At 47.9% G+C, this 22,413-nt stretch overlaps 1 protein-coding gene across 1 annotated transcript in view; it reads left to right on the top strand.

The window, feature by feature from the left end:
• The window catches only part of CFAP52 (cilia and flagella associated protein 52), a 31,790-nt gene extending 21,739 nt beyond the window's left edge, over positions 1 to 10,051 (top strand). Inside the window, exons 8-14 of the mRNA XM_073310286.2 lie at positions 400 to 570; positions 4,732 to 4,880; positions 5,559 to 5,704; positions 6,546 to 6,697; positions 7,158 to 7,260; positions 8,278 to 8,389; positions 9,516 to 10,051. Of these exons, the coding sequence (XP_073166387.1) occupies positions 400 to 570; positions 4,732 to 4,880; positions 5,559 to 5,704; positions 6,546 to 6,697; positions 7,158 to 7,260; positions 8,278 to 8,389; positions 9,516 to 9,691 (1,009 nt within the window). The 3' untranslated portion in view covers positions 9,692 to 10,051. The remainder of the gene's footprint in view (positions 1 to 399; positions 571 to 4,731; positions 4,881 to 5,558; positions 5,705 to 6,545; positions 6,698 to 7,157; positions 7,261 to 8,277; positions 8,390 to 9,515) is intronic.
• Positions 10,052 to 22,413: the final 12,362 nt, after the last annotated feature.

Genomic DNA, 22,413 nt, shown 5'->3' with positions numbered 1-22,413 from the left:
TAGGTATTCCGCACTAATTCCCCATGTGGATGTTCTTATTCTACACTGAGTGCTTTTGTGTGCGTTAGCTTAAATCCACTTCCAAAGGTATGTTAAGTGCAGAATAAGGGGATCCACACAGACGGCTAATGCAGAATATTCTGCCATAGCTATTACAGTTATTTTCCCATGTAGACAATCCCTAAAATACCAAGGATCGCATGAAGTGCAAACAAACATGGCTGAGAATGGCATGTTGGACTTGACAATGTTTCTGCCTGTTGATATCATGACCAATGTGGCACATGGGTAGGAGGAAGGTATACCAGCAGAAGCCAAACAAAAAACCAGGTGGGGAGGAGAGAGAGGCAAGAAAAATCAAGGTCCACATCAGTGCAAATTTCTGCTTTGTCTTAACAGGAAAATTCAAGTCCAAGGTGGCGTCACTTCCCTCACCCTCAGAGGTCAAGGTCACCAGTTCTTTGTAGGAACAGAAGAGTCCCAGATTTATCGCCTTAACTACAATGAGTTTAAAGAGGAGCTCATTGCCACCTGTCATAATGAAGCCATCCACGACATCATTTTTCCATCGTTAGTATGACTGGAAGGGAGCATTTTTGTTCTTGAAAAAGATGGGGTGGGGGAGCAAGCTGTCGATTTGATGAAGATATCTGTACAGCACCTTCTATGCAGAAGGTTCCCAAAGCCACACTGATTTACATATAACAAACTCTTCCTCCACCACTGAAATGCAGCCCCATCTGGTGTGGTAGTCAGCAGCAGTTCAGCTTGGGGAAGTGAAAAATAAGTTCTCCAACTGAATCTACATGGAGAATTTTAAGTAGGCAGACTGTAATTATGCAAATTCCAATTTGCATAAACACTGGTGTTAACACCCCTGCTCTTGGGAAAAGTGCTAGGAAATCCCTGGGCCATTCAGGCCCCGATTAATGTGAAACTTGAAATTTCATGTGTCTTCCAGTGTTTCTTGCATTTACTGAGTTGAATGGGGTCTATACTTGCAGACATGGCTGCATTCCTGCTCTCTGATCCAGTGCCTAGAACAGGTTTCAGAGGGTTAGCCGTGTTAGTCTGTATCAGTAAAAACAATGAGTCCTTGTGGCACCTTCAAGAGTAACAAATATATTTGGGCATAAGCTTATGTGGGCTATAACCTACTTCATGCCTAGAACGTCATCTAATATTGACTAGCACTGTTGTCAGAACAGACTCTTTGGGTCTATCAACATCACTTGTAATTGTGTGTTTAACAATATGGCATGTTATATTAAATTCAGGACTCATGATGCATGGTGCTAACTTCACAGATGTGCCTTCTATTCACATTCATCTCATGAACAGACAGGAAAATTCCTCTTTGCTGTGAATATTAGGATCATGACATTTCATAAAAGTGATAGCTCAGTCACTCGCTCTGTAAATGGAGGGTGGCATTTGATCCAGAGGGAGGTTTTGAGTTTTGGCATGCTGCTGTTGTGACATAAAGTGCCAAGTCCTATTGAGTTACAGCAAAACGTGTAGCATATAAAACAGAAATGCAAAAAGCCCTCCAACCCCTCACTTTACACCAGTGTACAGACCTGCACATCCAGGGCCATTCCTAGCCATTTTGGTGCCCTACGCAGCCCCCCAGGCCTCTGCGGGGAGGGGGGCAGGAGCAGGCTTGGGGGGCAGGGGAGAAACCACCCCCCAGCACTCACTGGCAGAGCGGAGCAGCTTGGGGCTGGGTCATTCCACTTCCTGCCGCCTGGTGATTGCAGAGCGGGCCTGACCCCACACTCACAGGGCAGCGGGAAGTGGAGTGACCCAGCCGCAACTCTCTGCTCCCCTAGCTCCCAGCCTTGGGATTTGGGGGCAGGGCGGAACCACCCCCCAACACTCACCGGCGTCGCGGCTGGGAGCCAGGGGAGCGGAGAGGGCTGGGGCCGGGTCGCTCTTACCACCGCCGGTGAGTGCAGGCCCAACCCCTGCTGCAACCCTCAGCGGAATGGGGGCAGGCCTGGAGCTGGGTTGCTCCATTTACTGTCCTCAGGGGAAGGGTTGGACTGGGGCGGAGCAGGGGCGAGGGCCATGGGGAAGAGGTGGAGAAGGGGCTGGAGCAGCATGCAGCTGTGTAGGACACCAGGAAATTTGGGGCTCCTGGTGCCCTACACAGCTGCATACTTTGCATATGGGTAGGGATGGCCCTGTGCACATCTCTAGCTTAATGGATAAATCGTTTAGCACTTTGCAGTAATCTGATGCACTCCCTTGACTAACACATTGTGTGAAGAAGACATTCAGATGAGTGGGGTTTAGAGATCATGGTAGGACTCTATTACTACCTATACTTTGAAAATTACTTCTCTGTTATCTCCTTTTGAACAGTGCATCTCCCAGGCTTTGAAACCCAGACTTAAACTTGATTCTCTGGCCTGGCTTATTCCAAAATACTTCAACTGCTAATGTTATCCTGTTTTATAAAGCATCCAAGGATGCCTGGCTTGAAAGGAGTTCTACTTTGATGTGTCACTGTTTGTTTTCTCTGTCCTTCTGGTTCTTCTTGCTGGGTGTTGATGGGGATGTTGAACAAAAGGCATGTGATTGTGTCTCCGGCTGGCCTGGCCCCTTTAAGGGGAGTATGGTCCAGCCCATCTGTGGGTAATGGTCAGGCCTAATGAAGGAGCTGGCCCCTCTAAAGGTCAGCAGGGAAGCTCAGTGGTAAGGAAGTGAGGGAAAGCTGTTAGAGGCCTGGAAAGGCTCTGGCAGGAGCCCTAGGTGGGCTGAGGAGAAGGGAAGGCTCCCACGAGGGTTCCCTAGAAGAGAGGTGAGAACACAGGTGAAAGGCTGATTGAGAGTCCTTGAGTACACTGTAGCGAGCCCCGCTGGGTAAAAGACTTTCTATTTGTTTTGAGACTATGGTATAAACCTGTCTGAAGCTCAGGTGGGACAGAGAATGTTCTATATCCAGTAACTGTGACAGAGAAATGAAATGAAATAAAAAGGCAAAGTTGAGAAGAGAGAGGGCTGGACTGTAGCTTTGACTGGGAAGGAGTGGGTCAGCAGCCAAGAGAGGGTGCTAGGGAGACAGTGACTCCTGACAGATTGCTTTCTAGATCTCACTCTACATCATCTCTGTGCGATGCACCGTTTGCTTATTTTTGTACATAACTAACATCCCACCTTATTGCATATGCACTTAATCTCATCACCAAAAATTGGGGTGCTTTAAAATAAGTGTTGCTTTCTTTTGAAAAGCCACTTGCTTGTTTTAAAGCATCTTACCCCTTTGTTTTGGTGATCTGGATATCCCTCTCTACCCAGACGAGGGTGACTGCCACCAGCATGGGCATGAGAACTCTTGTGACTTGCCCTCACTAAGGTGGAGACCAGTTCCCTTCCCTATCCCAAGAGTGTCTATAAACATTAGGATCCAGCAGACTCTCAAATGTAACTTCTCCCACTTTTGGAATATCATGAGGCTTCTGACCACACATCAGGTAGAAGGAAAAATGTGTAAATTCTTAAACACAACTAAAATCTTTTATACATTATTTTTGCTTTCCAGATAAATTGATCGGGTTTTATTCTGTGAACCTAAAAATGTGAAGGCTCGTGCCTCATTGTGAGATACACTTCAGCAGACTTTTGCAGCCTTGTCTAATTCTCCCAACAGTGTTCCTGGTCCATTAAGGGGGCTAAGAAATGCATCCTGACAACAAGGAGCCTGTCACTGGCACCTGATGTTAGTCCTGGGGAATCAACAAACCTTTCTTTTATCCAGCCCTCTTAATTTGGAAGCATTCATATTCTAATGTTTCTTATAGTATCTATGTAGCCAAATTTATCGTAAAGCTTAGGGCTGCAAATTTACACACACGCAACCCAGGAAATTAACCTGTCAGTTCTTGTATCAATCTTCTCTGCACTGTACCTATTGAGGTATACATTTAATACCCTAACTAATGAAACTGTATTATATGCAAAATGTAAGTTGCTGTTGACAGAGAAATGTAACTTTTTCATTTCCAGACATTTGGTGCCCAGATGCACAATCTAAAAGTTTTGTTGCAGTAATACAAGGCAGATCTTCCTCTAGTGTTATTGGTCATAGCTTCGTTGACTTCAGTGACCATTTACATCTGCCAATAGTCCTATGTATTTGATTTTCCATTTCCTCTTTGTTTGTTTAGGTTTTTTGGGAGAGAAAAAGGAAAACCTCCAGCTGCAGCATTTTAGAGCTGCAAAAGTGTGTTTTATGCACGCTGTGGATCTAAAATTCGACCATTCTGTAGATATTCAACATACGTAGCTATGACACTACCTGATTGTATTGTGCAAGGAATACTTAACAAAAAAAACTCTTGCCAGAGCAAACCCCACTGTTTTTTCTATTAGGGCTGGCTATGCACAACATCTGAAGTTTCATCCTTTTTTAGTATATGTGGGCCAAAAAAAGTGATCATTCTATTTTAAAGCAAAAAGCTTTGAAATACGACTGTGGGGCTTACTTCCCATAAAATCATCTTTGAGGGGAGAGCAGGCTTGGAAAGTTTCATCCCAAAAGCAGAAAGTTAGGAGTGAAAAATGACAATGGTCCTTCCGCCTTAACTATGGTGTCCCCTACTGGAAAGGCTGTAGTTGAACATTAGTAACATCAGATAGCGAAGCAATGCCGGGGGAGTTAAGATTTAATGAGGAAACTGTTCCCCAACACTGGCCTTCAGTAGCTTGCTTCTCTACCTTCCCCAGGGGAACCTCTGACTTGTTTGCCACCTGCTCCAAGAATGACATCCGAGTGTGGCACACCCCAGAAAACAAGGAGCTCTTACGAATCACGATCCCCAATATGACCTGCCATGCCATAGACTTCATGAGAGACGGCAAGAGCATTATTTCAGGTAAAGATTGGGAAGCTCTGTGTTTAGATTCAGCCTCAAATTGCTGCCCGCTTTTAAGGAAGTAGGCTCTAATAGAATGGGGGGGGGACCAAAGCCTGGAATTGTTTCAACTAATTGCAGTGACCAAAAGGTTTCTCTTTATGGTCAGCCAAGTAAACCCTGCTCCACAGCTGCCAAACCCCAGGCAACATGGTGTGCGAGGAGGGCAGGATTTGGGGAGCATACATAGAGGGTGTGAACTCCAGCACAGGTTAGCGTCCAGGTTCCTGGAGTTCCCATCACACTGTCGTGGGTTGAGGCTGAGGTGGGGTAAGGGTGTGGTGCACCTTTACGTATATTCCCTAGCCAGTGCCTTCTGCTGCATGGTAGCAGTGGAGCTACAGGAGTCCCCCTATTGAGAGTGATCGTGCTCCCCTCCATCATCACCAAAACCTTCTTCCCTAGGTAGAGGGAGTGAAATCTTCCCCTGCGGACTGGGACTATGGCTCTGTGTTCATATACTTGGCAGTGGGTTTACTGGTAGCTAATAGGGGCCTCAGTGTGAAGGAGGTTGTGGTTTTTGTGGGGGTTTTTTTTGTTTGTTTTTTAAAGAAGGGGGGCTTGGGGAGGGGCACAGGGAAGAGAACAATAATATAAAGAAAGTGACCTTCTGGGTGATCTGTTTCCATATTGCATCAGCGTGGAATGATGGGAAAATCCGTGCCTTCACACCAGAGACTGGCCGACTCATGTATGTGATTGACCATGCCCATAGCATGGGCGTGACAGCCATCGCTGCAACAAGTGACTGTAAAAGGATCATCAGTGGAGGAGGTGAAGGGCAGGTAATATGTGCCTAAAATCTCTCAGGGCTGACTTGTGCTGTTGCCGTTCTAACTAGTAACCACCTAGGCAGAACCTGAGCATCATTTTTGCTTGGCTCACTTAAGCACAAGGCTCAGTTACAAAATGTTAGTGTCTGCTGTAAGTAAATCTTCCCACTTGCTCATAGTGTGACATGGAGCCGTACCTTCTGATTACTCCTGGCATGCCAGGCGTAGTAAATCCTTCCAATGCTGAACATGCCTCTTAATCCCATTGTCAGTCAAAAGAATAGGTATAGTCTGATTTGTAATAGAAGAGATTATTTGTAGAGGTATATTTTCACAATAGGAATATTGTCTGGTATTCTGAAAGCAGCAGAAGTCAAGGTTATAAATATAATCTATTATTGGCTCTGCAACCTAGACTGGCAACAAGAGTGACCAAAGTTGTGTTAGAAGGAAAATTGGTACTCAAGACAGGACCTGATCCTGCATCCTTTTAGCTGTACATTTGAGGCTAAATTAATCTCTGTTGTGGCTCCATGAGTGGTGAACTTGACTTTCAATCGACATTTTAATTCTGTTAAGGCCAAATCTTTGTAAAAATGAGGTAGACCAGAGTTTAGCCATAGACCTCAATGGGAGTGGGATTTGGTCCTGAGTTCAGGGATCTGTATTTCTGCCCTCACTCATCCCCAGAGAAATGGAAGCAATGCATGAAATGCAGCATCTCACTCAGCTCCATGCGCTGGAGATGCCATCAAATGCTTCAGGAGAAACCCCGAGCTCAGGAATCCCTTTTGGTTCAACTTTAGCTCAGTAAGGAGCATGCATTACGAAGGTGTTTGTGGCTGCTTTGCAGGTGAGGGTGTGGGAAATTGGTCAGAATACTCGCAAACTGGAGGAAGTTCTGAAGGAGCACATATCCGCTGTATCTTGCATCAAGATTAAGAAGAACAACCGGGAGTGTGTCACAGCCAGCATCGATGGAACGTGCATCATTTGGGATATTGTGTAAGGAGATCATTCCTCCTCAGCAGTACAGCACTTCTCAGCTACGCCAAGGCTCTGACCTTGCTAGGTTTTGGGTATCGGGTGTGCTTGTAAAGCTCTCGGCAGAGCCACCCCACACACAGGGTGCCCTGGGCAGCCAAAGTTCCCCTGAGCATGGGGTCCAGAAATGAAAGATTTTGCCACTATGATACCAGTCCCTGCTTTAAAAGGCCTTTTGTGAGGTAACCAAGGAGGCGCAGTTGGGAGAACAGACAGCATGGATAGCCTGTGGGAGGGTGTTCCCCTGATCAAATGAGTTCCACATTATCTGTACCTCATGAAACCCTATCCGTAGACCAGTATGTGATGGAGTGTTACCTGCGGGAGATGCCTCACACCCACAGTAGGTAAAGCTGTCTTAGGAAGAGAGAGATGAGTTTTGATAAGCTCTTACTCAGGCTGCTTTGGGGGTATTTTTCAGACGTTTTATGAGGAATCAGATGATCCTGGCCAACACCTTGTTCCAGTGTGTGTGTTACCATCCGGAGGAGTTCCAGATAATCACCAGTGGAACAGACAGAAAGGTAGGCACAACTGCACGAAGTCATCTTGAAGTAGCTCAGAACCTCAGGGGACAGGACAGCAAGTCTTGTCACTGTCAGGGATTTCAGCTTCCAATCAGATCATGCCAGGCCCTTATCAAGCCAGTGTGGGCTTTCCCATGATAGAAAGGTGTGACAAAGCGGGACTGTTCTTAATGTTTCCTCTGAATATTGTGGGGGTGCCTCAGTTTCCCCTAGGCAGTTCTTAAGTATCTAGGGGGTGGGATAACGGTATGATCGTTGCAGAGCCCTAGAGGGCAGGTGTATGCAGGGGTCTGGACACAGAGAATGGCCAACACCCTGTTTCCTGGCAACTGATGGCCTGGCCCTTCACCCCTGCAACGTGAGAGCTAAAAAGTTGGAGAACAAAGGAATCAGGTGACCTCCTGGCCCGGGAAAGGGACAAAGCCCAGAGGAGGAGGGGCTGGAGAGAGTTTCAGTTGGAGGCTGGCTGCGGACATGGAGTGAAGTGCAGACGTGGTTGTCTGGCTCACTGCCCCCCAAAATGGACCCGGCTGAGGGGTCCTGTTCTTTGTACCTACCAGCTCTGTTTTAGACCATGTTCCTGTTGTCTAATAAACCTCTGTTTTACTGGCTGGCTGAGAGTCACGTCTGAGTGCAGAGTTGGGGTGCAGGACCCTCTGGCTTCCCCAGGACTCCGCCTGGGCGGACTCGCTGTGGAAAGCTCACGGAGGGGCAGAGGATGCTGAATGCTCTCAGGTCAGACCCAGGAAGGTGGAAGCTGTGTGTCCTAAAGACAGTCTGCTCATTGAAAGGAGACTTCCCCAGAGTCCCAACTGGCTTCGTAGGGAGCAGTTCCAGAGCATCACCCGGGGACTCCGTGACAAAAGGCGGTTGTTGTATGGGAGAGAATTGGGCACTTCAGTAACTTACAGTTTAGGTTCACCACAGTCCAGGTTAACACTATCCTCCAGAAGCAGTGGAAATCTTCACACCGGTGCTGTACAAGTGATCTCTCATTTCTGATCTTGTTTCTAGATTGGATACTGGGAAATATTTGATGGTTCTGCAATCAGAAATTTGGAAGGCTCCCTGACTGGCTCCATCAATGGGATGGATATCACATCAGACGGGACTTACTTTGTTACAGGCAAGTAGGATGGCGGGGGTGGGGGGTGGGAAACAATGTAAAAGAACCTCCAGGAAGCAGAGGAAAAAATGTAAAGGACCTCAGAGGGATTAGGAAAGTGGGCAAGAAAGAACAAAATGAGATCCTGCAAATATGTCAAGAGGAAAAGAAAAGGAATCACTAAAGGGAAATACTTGGAAAGATACTATGGGCTTGATCCTGCAACACATTGAGCACCTTCAGCTCCCATTTAAATCATGGAATCTCCTTCCTTAGAAGTTTTTAAGGTCAGGCTTGACAAAGCCCTGGCTGAGATGATTTAATTGGGGATTGGTCCTGCTTTTGAGCAGGGGGTTGGACTAGATGACCTCCTGAGGTCCCTTCCAACCCTGATATTCTATGATTCTATGATTTGGAGATGAGGGCACTCAGCACTTCCCAGGATCAGGTCCTTAAAAACCAGTCTGTCATAGAGAAAGTATGGAGTTATTTTCAGCCCTGGTGAAACGCCATTGAATTCAGTGGAGTTGCATTAGGGATGAGTTCGATCCTTGGTCTTTCATGGCTTGTGGGAGCATCCGTTCTCCAGAAGCCTGGAAATCTCTCTGGTAATGTGGGAGTCCCTCTGGAGGGTTAAAAGTGGAGGATGACCCCCCGCTGGTTCTACAGCTGCCTGAATTAAGCACTGGTGCATTCATCCCTAGCCATTCTCACTCATCCTCTGAGCCTAACACTGGAGTGGCATGGGGGAGCCATGTGATTGGACAGGCATGTGGTGAAAGTTGCAGTTTATGTACTGGGACCATCTCCCTTAGGTTAACCTGTTAAATCAGCATTGAGAGGAAAATCTTGCTGAAGATTAGTAGGTTTGCTGGGTGGCTGTATCTCTGAATATAGCTTATCGGGTTCTGTCAGTGTAGGAGCCCATGCCAAGCACTGTGCTGGTCCCAGACACAGAGAGTCACTGGTTCTAGTGGGGAAAAAAGTCCTTTGCAACCACAATGCTCAGGACCTTGTATCGCACCCTTTTCCCATCTCAAAGCCAGGACATTCCTCTGCCTTTTCACCATGAACAAAAAGCGAGTGGCTCTTTCAGAAGCCCCACAGGCTCCATGTAACCATCTGTCCTCCCTTGTGTCCAACGCAGGTGGTGACGATCACCTAGTGAAGGTATGGGACTATAATGAGGGTGAGGTGACTCACGTCGGCATGGGTCACAGTGGCAGCATCACCCGACTCAGGATCTGCCCTGGGAATAAATACATTGTGAGCGTGAGCGCGGATGGTGCTATCCTGCGATGGAAATACCCACACTCCTCCTGATACCTGGCACAGAAGCTGCGAGGCCATATGCCACTTCTGAAAGCTTTGATCTTACAGCTGACACCGCTTAAAACGATGCAAACATTCCTACTAATAGAGGAGACATTGTTTTTGTATTCGCTAGTATGAAATAACCAGGCCCTTCAGAGATCCTTTCTGGTGTCCAATAAGACTGATGGGCCTGACTTTCACAGGTGCTGAGCACTTGCAGCTCCCATTGACTCCACTAAAGTGGGGGGGCTCCTTCTTGCTCAAAGTCAGGCCCAGGCAGTTCTATGAGTGCTTGTGTTCTGTTGCTGTCTTCTGTCCAAATACCTTTCTAGATCTGTCTGTCTCCTTCACAATGAATCGCTTGTCATGTAAATATGGTCTTCTGTGTTCATTTTTAATTCCTTTGGTTCTGAATAAGCAAATAGCCTTTTCTGCTTCAACTCCGAAATGTAACTTACAGAGCAACTCGATTTCAGATTTTTAAAGCAAGATTTTCAAAGGTGCATAAGGCTTTGGGGTGCCTTATATTTCGGGGGCCCTACTTGACGCACCTCAAAGGGGCCTGATTTTCAGATATCTTCTAGAATGGTTGTCACTTGTGCTACAGTTAGATCAGGGTCCTTGGGCAGTGTGGGTGGGCGTGCACATGCTGGTTTTAAATCTCTAACACAAGCTCCTTTTGGTACAGAAACTCACCTGCTTAAATGTCTTCTCTGCTCTTGCTGGAATCCTGTGGGATGTGATTAAGTTGCTGAGTCCTGCCTCTTCTATTTCTGCAGACTCAAGGCTTGATGCTCTGCAGCGATAGCCACATTAGCAGGTTTTACCAGCTGTGCAGCAGTGTTCATCATGGCTTGTAGGACAGGATCAAACCTCCGGAATGTCAAAAGCTGGAAAGGAAGGAATCTAAACATGTGGGCTGCTGCCATGCAAATGGAAACAAAACCCAGTGAATGTACTGCTGAGCTGGCAGGCCTGGAGCCTGAAGGTCCTGTTCCCTCCAGGGCAGTAACAGCTTGGGCAGTAGCAGTGAGGGCTTCCTGTGCTGTCCTGGGTATCAATGGGTATCCATTCTGGAGAGGTGATGGCAGGTCAGCCTATGAAATGTTTGGCCTCGTCTGTCAGTAAGTAAGGAGAACGCTTAGGGCCATTTGGGGTGAGGGTTTTGTGATATGGACACCTGTCCAATAGGCATTGTGGGGAGACCCATTTGCCTCATTTCACAGAGACACCCACTATCCATCAGAAGCTCCCAGCCCTCTAATGCCAGGTGGTGTGGAATTCAGCTAGCAAACCAGGAGCGAAAGGCTCTTCTCCCTGTAGCTGTCCATTTGCCCTCAGGTATGGAGCTGTAACATTGCACTCCTACGTTACCTTGCACCTACGGATCTCAGGGCACGCGCACTGCCCAAGCACTAGCTGACTCTCAGAACCCCATGAGGTAGCCCCATTTACAGAGGGGGGACACAGAGGCATACCATGGGGCAGTGACTTGGCTAGGGTCATGTGCTGAGTCAGTGGAGAAGTGCAGATTAGACCCCAAGGAAGTAGGTTTCTGGGTCTGGGAGTGCTCTAACTGCTAGACTCTGTTTCCTTCTCTTTACAGAATGCAAGTAAAGCAAGGCTGCTCAGTGCCAGTTTCTTTAACCAGTGATGACCTGAACTGAAAGCTGTGAGCACAGTGCACGGTCTACACCTAACCTGCATTGTGATGCTGCACCTGTTCAACTAAACTGGTGCAGCAGCGTTTTGTGTGGACACTCTTATATTGGCTTAGCTTGCCCCATTAAAAAAGCTGTCTTTAAACCAATGTAGAGGGGCCATACACAAAGCTGCACTGGTTTAAATACATCGGTGCAACATCACACCTTTGTGACTCTGAGCGTAGATGAGCCTTGAGCGTTCTGCCCTCCATGCTGTAGTTCCTAGGTGCTAGCTCCATTCCAGCTATTTACACTCTGGTATTGTACCCAGCCCTGTGAACTCTGAGTTCTTGGGGCCCCAATGGCTGAGCTAGGCCTTAGCAGGCTCACCTAGTTTTTTCAAGCTGTGCTCCAGTACAACTCAGCAGCCCTGCTTCCTCCAGCACAGCCCTGCTCCTCCTAGCACATCTCCTGATGCTCTAAGTGCAGCGTGACCCCCACCATCATGTCCAGCTGTCCCAGGAGAGCCACTTGAGTTTTACAAATTGATCTGACCTACATGAATAACTCAACGCAGTCAACAGGCAGAGCAAACCCTTTGCAATTCCTGTACCAGGAGTCACGTTGTGTTTGGGAAACCTGATCTGTAGTCACAAATCCCCCCATTATGCATTTGCCTGGCAGCAGGCAGATTGTACTTCACAATCTGGATGTATTCATTACGCTACCGTTAGTCATGAGGAACACTGCTGTTAATAATGGAGATCTATAACACTCTTACATAAGAATCCCACTGTAATTCAGCCATTATAAATGTGCTATTACCATAAAGTGCTGTAGCAGTTCTGTGCCCCTCTACTCACTGTGGTAAAGGAAGCTAATGTTTCCCCAGCCACATCAACAAAAGCAAAAAGATGTCAGTGAACAGAATGGCTGCTGCATGCGTATTCCATTCGTCCCTTACAACCACTTCCTATTTGCCAGGTTAACACATGCTTTCTGGGTAATTGCTTTTGCTATCATCAGCGGGAAACAAGGTCTTGGGCGGTGCAGAAATAGCATGGTGCTGTGGGTCTGATTCTCAGTTACACTAAGGCCCCTCTTACGCTGCTCTGGCAGTGAGAAGGGGCCTTACAGTGAGTGTGAATTTCAGCCCCTATGCACTGTGTAAAGGGGCCTAAGGCCCAAGGTGGCGATTGTGAATTGTTTTAATGATGGCTAGAAAAGCCAAGAGTGGCATTCCGACAGTCACCTGTCATGTCTGACTCTCTGTGGTTAAATAGCTGACCTGGGGGTTATGGGGCTGGCCTAGAAGGCAAGAGAACTGGGTCCAGCTGCCAGTGATACACAATGTAACACTGGGCAAGTCACTGATTTACACCAGCTGAACCTGCTCCTGAATCTCTGCCTCTGTTTCCCCATCTGTCAGTGAGGCTAAATATTCATGTCAAGGTTTCTTCCCCACTCTGAACTCTAGGGTACAGATGTGGGGACCTGCATGAAAGACCCCCTAAGCTTATTTTTACCAGCTTATGTTAAAAGCTGCCACCACCAAAGTGTTACACAAAGAACAGGGGAAGTGCCCACTTGGAAACATGTCCCCCCCAGCACTACACCCTCTTTCTTGGGGAAGGCTTGATAAAAATCCTCACCAATTTGCATAGGTGAACATAGACCGAAACCCTTGGATCTTAAGAACAATGAAAAAACAATCAGGTTCTTAAAAGAGAATTTTAATTAAAGAAAAAGTAAAAGAATCACCTCTGTAAAATCAGGATGGTAAATACCCTACAGGGTAATCAGATTCAAAACATAGAGAATCCCTCTAGGCAAAACCTTAAGTTACAAAAAGACGCAAAAACAGGAATATACATCCCATTCAGCACAACTTATTTTATCAGCCATTTAAACAAAACAGAATCTAACATATATCTAACTAGATTGCTTACAAACTCTTTACAGGAGTTCTGACCTACATTCCTGCTCTGGTCCTGGCAAAAGCATCACCCAGACAAAGAGAACCCTTTGTTCCCCCCCCCCCCCCCCCCGCTCCAGCTTTGAAAGTATCTTGTCTCCTCATTCGTCATTTTGGTCAGGTGCCAGCGAGGTTGTCTTAGCTTCTTAACCCTTTATAGGTGAAAGGGTTTTTCCTCTGGCCAGGAGGGACTTAAAGGTGTTTACCCTTCCCTTTATATCTATGACAACTCACTTGCAGAGGCACAGGCCTGGGAGAGCTTTGAAGGGAAGCTTGTTTTTAAAGTCTCGTATAGTTCACTCAAGGAGCTTGGATCAGAGACATGCTTTACAGAGAATTCATAGATTTTAGGACCAGAAGGGACCACTGTGATCATCTAGTCTGATCTTCTGTGTAATGCAGGCCAGTGACCGGCCCTGAAAAAATTCTTAGAGCAGAGCTTTTAGAAGGCAAGTGATTGTTACTGAATTGTCCTATCCCTAATATGAATGCTTCTGAATATGGATTTTTAACATACTTTCCAGCTGCTGCCTCCTCTTGGTGTATCCTCAGCAACCCGGGGCACCTGTCTGCGCTGAATAACAACCACCCCATTGATCCCAAAGGGCTTTTGCAGCATATACACTTCACCCTCTGCTGCAGTGCAGCCATGCTTGGCCTGGAGGCAGCCAGCTGTGCACAGCAGAGGGAGGAAGGGAGGACCCTATTCTGATGCTCCAAGCCATGATATTCCCAGGCCTGCCCTACAGTGACTGGGGGGGCAGGTCTTTGGTGAATCCAGCTTCAATGGCTCTTGCTAGAAAGGTGGTGACAGGCTTTACCTATCAATTGTTAGAAGATGCAGAGTCAGAGCAAATACACTGGAAGCCCCAGGGTTAAAGGACAGGGATTCGAGAGCCTGCTGTTAATGAAAAGCCTAGGTAATGAGATGCATCTTACCATGCATTGTAACTGGGGCAGGCTCACCTTATAGGCATTTCCCGCAGGAGCAGATTGCAGAGGGAAGAGCCTGCAAATGTGGGTCCAGTTTGTACATTGCTGAGTGGATCTCTGGCCACTACATCTAGAACCACCTCTGGAGAAGCTGGATATAACTTAATGTCTCCATAGAGTAGACAGGACCTTGACTGTTTGCAGTCTTCTCATTCAAAAGACTCCAGTCAGTACCGGGTTTACAATGGCGCCGTGGGGCCAGGCCCACCCATTACAACCCAAGGCAGTCTAGCACCCAGGCCTTGCTGTGTGACTAGCTCCCAGCCAGCAGGTCCCGCTCACCTCTAGGGGGCGCACCACCGAGCAGCTGGGCTCCACCATAGGGGTTGAACAGGGCTGCTGGCCATGGGGCTGATGAGGGGTCTACCCTGCTCCCCAGCCCGGCTCCAGCTCCAAGCAGTCTCTGCTGTCCGCCACCTCTGGGGCCCACCTGCCTTCCCGGGGTCAAGCTGCCTGGGACCGGTGCAGAAGCTGGTCTGGTCTCGGCCAGTGTGGGGCGAGGATGGCAGCACCAGGAGCTCAGCTGGGCCCCAGCAGGCAAGTAGGTCCTGAGGGAGACTGGTCCGGGCAGGTCCTGCTCCTACTCTGACCTGGCTGATCTCACTGCTGCTGAGAGGCCAGAGTGATCCCCACCCTGCGACTGGCCCCGGCCACACTGCCGGCTCAGCCTGGCAGATATGGTCACCTCCCAGCGCGGGGCCAGTGAGTGCAGCTGGGGGGCAGGGTGGGGGGGAGTGAGTCTCTGAGGGAGGTATGGGGGAGTAAGAGAGCGGGGGACAATTGAGGGTGAGGAAGATTAGTGTGTTTTGGGGTGCTGGACATAGAGAGGTGTGGGAGGTCTGTGTGTTGGGGCACTGAGCAGTGGGAGTCTGTGTGGGGCGCTGTGCAGTTGTGGTGGTGGGGCTGTGGTGGAGTGCTGGGCAATGGGGGGGTCTCGTGGGTGGAGTGCCTAGGCCCTCTCCCAAGGGGAAGAGGCCCAGTGGCAGGGCAGGGCAGGCTAGTGTGTGTCTGGCAGCTGCCGGTTTCTAAACAGTGCCCCCCGACCGGCCCCTTGCTCTGGGAACCCTCCCCTTCCCCCTCCCCCGCCCCGCCCCCCGCACCATGGCCCCTTGGGGGCCCAGAAAAGGTTAGTCCAGCCCTGATTCCTGTACAGCACGTTTCATGGAACTCCTTTGCCTCCTTCAGCAGTATGAAGGGTTGAGTTAACCCTGCTGGGCTCCAGGGAGTCTGCGTATTTCAAACCTGATATCGAGACTATGAGCCTGTCCCCTCTGGCAAGAATGTTTTTCATGCACAGTCCAGATATCCATGTTCCACTCAACGCATTGCTCGTAATGTCATTTTACTGATGAAAAACTCCCAGACCTGGTGCATTAGAGAAACTGCTGTGAACGAATGAATTAAAATAGAGATGTTTCTAATGCACAAGCCAGATTCCCATGCTGCAGTGTGTGTGTGAACAAAGATTGGGCCTGCAGAGCTGTTTGATTTTGAACAGCTGCCAAACAGCTCTGAATGTCTAGTTGGAGGAGTGTAACGATTGGCTCTCCTTGGTGTTCGGTACAGCATACTGAGAGTTAACAATGTGAAAGCAGAATTTCTTTAGGGACACTGCAGTGGATTGGCTTCAAATGCTAGATTTAGGGTTGCCAGTTTTGTTGGAAGTATTCCTGGAGGTTTCATCACGTGACATAATCTTTAATTGAAGATTAATCTTTAATTCCTGGAAACTCCAGGACAATCCCAGAGGGCTGGCAACCCTACCTCTATCTAGCATCTGACTGCTTCCTAGTGCTGGGCATTAGCCAATGAAAACTACTAGCAAACTCAGCCTAAAGTCCCATTCAGTCTGGCCCCAGAAAGGAAGGATTGTCCAGTGATTAGGGCACTAGTTTAGGATTTGGGAGGCCTGAATTCAATTCCTTGCTCCATCACAAACTCTTTCTGAGACCTTGGGCAAGTTACTTAGCCTCTCTGTGCCTCAGTTTCCCATCTGTAAAATAGGGATAAAAGCACTGCCCTATTGCCTGGGTCAATAATGTTAACACTTGTGAGGTCCTGAGTGATGCCGTAATGGTGGCTATAGAACTGCTCCAGAGAGACATGGTTTAAGGACAGCCCCAGAAGAGAGAAAATTCCTTCAATCTCTCTTATGGCCTTGAGCATCCTTCCCATTTCCTCGTCAGCCTTCTCTCCCAGCATCCTAGCTCCAGCAGTGGAGGGCTGGACAGAGTTCCCAGAAATACCAGTTCTTGAGTCTGCCAAAAGGAGTTACTAGCGAGGGGCACAGAGCAATCTACACCCTGATCACGCTCTAGGCCTGCCTGGCTCAGAATCAAACTTACAGCCCCAAGCCCCTTTTTTATTTTGAATCATTTGTTGCTCATGGCTGCCGTGTAGACGCTTTTTCATAGGAAAAGTTCATGCTATTAAAGGGGGGAAATGAACAGCCTGGCAACACATCCCAGTCTCACTACCACGAGCAGCACCTCACCCTCCTCAAATCCAGCAACTCTCTGCGGCAGCTCCAGTGAACTTGATTTTAAAAGCACTCTCTGCGTCTCAGAAGGAGTAATTAGGCTTACACAGCCCAGCGAAGCTTTTAGTGCATGATCTAGCCTATATATCACAAGCCAATGACAGAAATGTAATAGAATGTGTTTGTTCCATCATACCAAATTACCACTGATGCTGGATGGCAGCAGGTGAATGATTGACTTGTGTTCCTATTAAGTGTGTCCACTAGAGGGCAGTCGAGTGCTTTCCTAGCCCACCAGAAAAAGTTTAGGTCCTAGATTATATAAACAGACATAGAATTTAATGTAACTTGCTTTGCAAAAACCCATTTTATTTACTGTGGAAAATCCAGATGAACGACATGCCTGACGCATAAGACTGGTTGCCACTTCAGTCTTTCCAATGGATAGAAGCCCACGTGGACCAGGCCTGGCCGTATGCATGCCACGTTTGTGAGACTGTTGATCATGTCTTTAAAAGTGGGGGTGTTAAAAGATTCCTCCATCCCCTCTCACTCCTGGTGTAAATGGACCAGAACTTCCCCGGTCCTGTGCTTTGCCCCTTGCTGCCTCAACATCTCTATCATGGATCACAGCTTCTGAATTTGGAGGGGTTTATGGGCAAAAATAAGCTGGGAGATGCATGCTCTCTGAAGCAGTGCAGCCAAGAGCCATACATATTCATTCAAAACAAAGCAAAATTGCTGCAAACAACCTGCATAAGTTACTGCAGCTCAGGGGCAACAGTAAGTTATCTGCTGACCTTTCATGTTCAAAGCCAATGGAGCATATCCATTGCTGTTCATCAGCATGATGTGAGATCACTAGTCAAGCAGCCTTTACTTGCCTCCATGCTATTCATACAGACACTTATTCCGAGAAAGGCAGGACGCACACATTTTTAATACAGGCGCTAAATAACTGAGCTTGCGAGCTATCATTTCATTAGGATGAAGAGGTTTAATGGAAAGAAAGCTGGTGCAGGGTAGAGTTCCCTCTTTCTCTTTTGAATAATAAAAAATTGGGCTTTTAAAAAAATTGTTTTGTCAGTTCCCCCACCCCTTTCTCTCCCTCCCCCACCCCATAATGATACGATCATATTCTCAGCCCTCATTTCTCAGTAGGTCAGTACTAGAAATTTCCTTGCCACCATACAGATATTAGATTCATGCTAATATTTAATTCTTCCTTGTCTTATTTAAAAGGGAGATTTTGACTTCAGTGTGTTGGTTAGAGGCTTAAATTGCACTTGAATACATACCAATAATGCTTACCACCTATTTAGTGCCTTCCACCTTCAAAGCATTGTGCAAAGATTAGCTAGCTAATCTGCACAGCACTCCTGGAGCTAGGTAAGTAAGTAGAGATACACAGAGGTTAAATCCTTCTGAGCTGAGCCTCATTCCAAACACACCTTTGCTGATCATATTCCACATTCTCTTGCATGTTGAATGAGAAATCCTTATCATCATTCTTACCCACACATGAACAGTGCCAATAGACAGTTGGGAGCAATGTTCCCTCTAATTTTTGACAGGCTGTGTGTGCAAAAAATTTCTTCTGTGCAAACTATTGTGCTTCTGTGCAAATTTTTGTGCGCGCGGTGTTTCACACACACACAGCTTAGAGGGAACAGTGGTTGGGAGATTGCATATTGGTAGAGAATTTCCACTCCGCTACACACATATACTAAGGAAATACTTAGTAAAAGCTCCTTGTCATACAGTAAAATCGTGTGTGTGTGTGTGAAGTGTATTTTTTTAAACCTTTATGATTTCACTAGGCCACCCAATAACAGATCTATGGCCTAGAGTATATTTCCCTGCTAAAAGGCAAATATCTATCTATCCCCATACACACCCCCTCTCTCCCCATGCCTCTATCTATCTATGTTTTTATACCAGACCCAACATTGGTATCAGAAGCACGACAGCTGTTCATACAATGGGAGCAAAGAATTTTTTTAGAATACAAAAATATATTTTCCCACCCTCTTTGTACTTGAAATTGTCTGGACCGTTTTCCTCAGACTTTCTCCCCCAAATTTGCTTCCACTCTAAGACCTAAAAGGAGAAAAGGTAGGGCCTGAAAAGTCTGGGAAATGCCTTTGAGATGGGAAATGTTTGCGCAACCTGAGCTGTAACACGGGCTTGGTGCTGCAGCTGTAATAAATCTTCAGTTTAATCCAAATAACAAGGCACGGAGTACACAGCTATTTTAGGAAGGGCAAAGATCACAAATAAAGTTCCTATTGAAAGGAAGATCATCATAGTAAGAATTTCTGACAGTCACCCTGCCATGAGAAATGATTGTTTCAGGTCATAAGTAATAGACATTACCTATGATAAAGGTGTAAGGCCGTGATCCTGTTATTGGATTCACGCAAGTGAACCGTTGTGCCCGTGTAGAATCCTGTGGATGCTAAGGGGGTTCCAAAAGGGTCTGCTCACATTCATTCGGTTGCCTAAGGCTTTAAAGCAGGGGCAGGCAAACTTTTTTGCTTCAGGGCCGCATTGGGTTTCGGAAATTGTATGGAGGGCCGGTTAGGGGAGGGGGTTGTGGCCCAGTCCCCGCCTCCTATCCGCCCCACCCCCAGGACTCCTGCCCCATCCAACCCCCCCATTTCCCTGACAGCCCCCCTGGGACCCCTGCCCCTAACTGCCCCCCTCTGCCCCATCCAACCCCTCCTCTCATTCCTGACTGCCCCCCCGGGACCCCTGCCCTCATTCAACCCCCTGCTCCTGCCCTGACCCCTATCCACACCCCCGCCCTCTGACCACCACCCCGAACTCCCCTGCCCTCTATCCAACAGCCCCCCAACCCCGCTCCCTGCCCCCTAACCGCGCTGCCTGGAGCACCGGTGGCTGGTGGCTCTACAACCATGCCGCCCGGCTGGAGCTGGGCCACGCCGCCACCACCACTGTGCAGCACAGAGACCGGGTTTCTGCCCCAGGAGCTCCCAGCCCCACCGCCCAGAGCGTTGCGCCGGTGGCGCGGTGAGCTGAGGCTGCGGGGCAGGGGGGATGGCAGGGGAGGGGCGGGGATTAGCCTTCCGGGCCAGGAGCTCAGGGGTCGGGCAGGACGGTCCCGTGGGCTGTAGCTTGCCCACCTCTGCTGTACAGGCTTGATCCTGGATTCAGAGAGCACTGAGGGCACTCAGCTTCCCAACGGATCAGACTCTAAATCAGAGGTGGGCAAACTACGGCCCACAGGACCGTCCTGCCTGGCCCCTTTTCCTGGCCCAGGAAGCTAGTCCCCGGCCCCTCCCCTGCTGTCCACCTTCCCCCGCAGCCATGCTGCCAAGCGGGCAGTGCTCGGGGCTGCGCGCTCCTGCCGGGCAGCGCGGCAGCGTGTCTGGCTCCGGCCGGGCGGCCCGGCTGCTAGACATGCTGCTCTGAGCAGCCTGGTAAGGGGGTCGGGGCCAAGGGGTTGGATAAGGGGCAGGTTCCCAGGGGGCAGTCGTGGGACAGGGAGCAGGGCGGTTGGATGGGGCGGAGGATCTGGGTGGTCAGGGGATGGGTAACATGGGGCAGTTGGATAGGGCAGAGGTTCGGGGGGCAGGGGACAGGGAACGGGGGGCTTAGATAGGGGGTGGGGTCCCGGGGGCGGTTAGGGGCAGTTGTCCTGGGAGGGGGTGGTCAGGGGACAAGGAGTGGAGGGGGTACTGAGGGGGGCAGGTAGGAGGCAGGAAGTGGGAGGGGTCAGATGGGGGCAGGGGCCAGGCTGTTTGGGGAGGCATAGCCTTCCCTACCCAGACCTCCCTACAGTTTCACACCCTGATGTGGCCAGGTAGGAGGCAGGAAGTGGGAGGGGTCAGATGGGGGCAGGGGCCAGGCTGTTCGGGGAGGCATAGCCTTCCCTACCCAGCCCTCCCTACAGTTTCACACCCTGATGTGGCCCTCGGACCAAAAAGTTTGCCCACCCCTGCTCTAAATTGCCAGCTCCCAGGCAAGGCCTGGACCCTCAGTGAATACAGGATGAGTTGTCCTCACCAGACAAAATGCAATAGCATAGTCATTCATTATTATGTAACATTTTATTTGTTAAGTGCAACAGTTTATTTGATCTTATACAAGGATCAAAAATAAAGATGGTTTCTGCCACACAGCTCTTATCACCTAGGGCTGGATCTTTCAAACTCTTTCTACAGGGCGTAGTGCTTACTCTTTAGGAGCTGTCCCCTTGTCTTTAATAGGGCTGCTCATGGTTCTAAGCACTGTGTCCGAGATCCTCCAAGGCATTTAGGTGCTTAACTTACATGGAAACCAATGGGAGTTAGGTGCCTAAATTCCTTGGAGGATCTGGGCCTATGCCCACTAGTAAGTGTTTTCAGGACTGGGACTTAAAAGACAGTCACAGCAAAGGTTAGACATACCAGGGAACCCAGAAGAAGGAGTAATTTACCTTTTTGATTTTAAAAAAATATATAAATTAACTTAATATCTTGTGGGAACTGCAAATTTAAAGTTACATTTTAAATAAGACAAGGAAGAATTAAATATGAGCATGAATCTAATATTTATACCATGGCGATTCCTACTGGATAGAGGAGCAATCCCATTTGTCTGGGCTGTGCACATCACCCTTAACTCATAAGGTGTGCAGCTGTGGAGTGAAGCCCACACTCTAGGGGCACTCAAAATGGATCTGACCTTAAAGATAAAGGTAAAAAACTTATCCGAATGTCAAACCATTGCCTGACCTGTGTTGCTGATAATTCTGGAGATTCTTAAATCTGACATTGTTGATCAAATGTACTTTTGATGCTGTTGGTTTATTTTCCGTACTTTGTTCCATGGAGGCAGAGAGGCTGCTTCTAGTCAGTTTCACTATCCCGGTCTAGTCTGTGTTGCTTTCTCATTCTAATCAATTTTGCTTTCTGGTTCTAAGAAGTTTCACTCTCTGGGTCTAGTCAGTTTTGCTTTCTAGTTCTAGTCTTTCATTATCTGGTTCTACTCAGTTTTGCTTTCTGATTTAATCAATTCTGCTTTCTGGATCTAATCCCTTTCACTATCTGGTTCTACCCTGTTTCCCTTTCTAATTCTAGTTGCTTTTTAGTTCTAGTCAATTTCACTATTTGAGGCTCATCAAGTTTGGTTTCTGTTTCTAGTCATTTTCACTTTCTAGTTTCTGTCACTTTTGCTATCTGATACTCCTTGTGGGAGGCTGCTTTGTCAACCGAAAAAATCAAATTGTTTTCATTTAAATAAGCTAAAAGTCCTTGAAGACATTTCTAGCCATGTTAGCTTAGTGAAGTAAAAAGAATGGAGCACAGTAAGTTTAAGGCAAAATCTACCTTTGTTAAATAATTTAATTGAAAAATATCACAACATTCCTCGTATAAACTATTCAGTGAATGTTACTCACCCTGTTCTTGGGGACTTGGCCTAGTCAGACTTTTGTCTCAGGGTTTTCTACATGATTTTGAGGTCCCATCATTCCTATGATGAAATAAGACCTGGTCAGATTACATACCCTTCAGGACAGAGTATGTGATGCTGTGGGAAGTCCTGTGTGGTTCTTGGGGCTTAGCTTGACATGGGTATCTTTGGTGTGAAATCCTGGAGTGGCTTTTGGAAATTTAATTTATAAAATGGGTATTTT

The sequence above is a fragment of the Lepidochelys kempii genome, chromosome 14, assembly GCF_965140285.1.
Source record: "Lepidochelys kempii isolate rLepKem1 chromosome 14, rLepKem1.hap1, whole genome shotgun sequence".
NCBI classification, from domain to species: Eukaryota; Metazoa; Chordata; order Testudines; family Cheloniidae; genus Lepidochelys; species Lepidochelys kempii.
The sequence above is the reverse complement of the archived record's forward strand: the minus strand, read 5'-3'. Positions and strand labels throughout refer to the sequence as shown.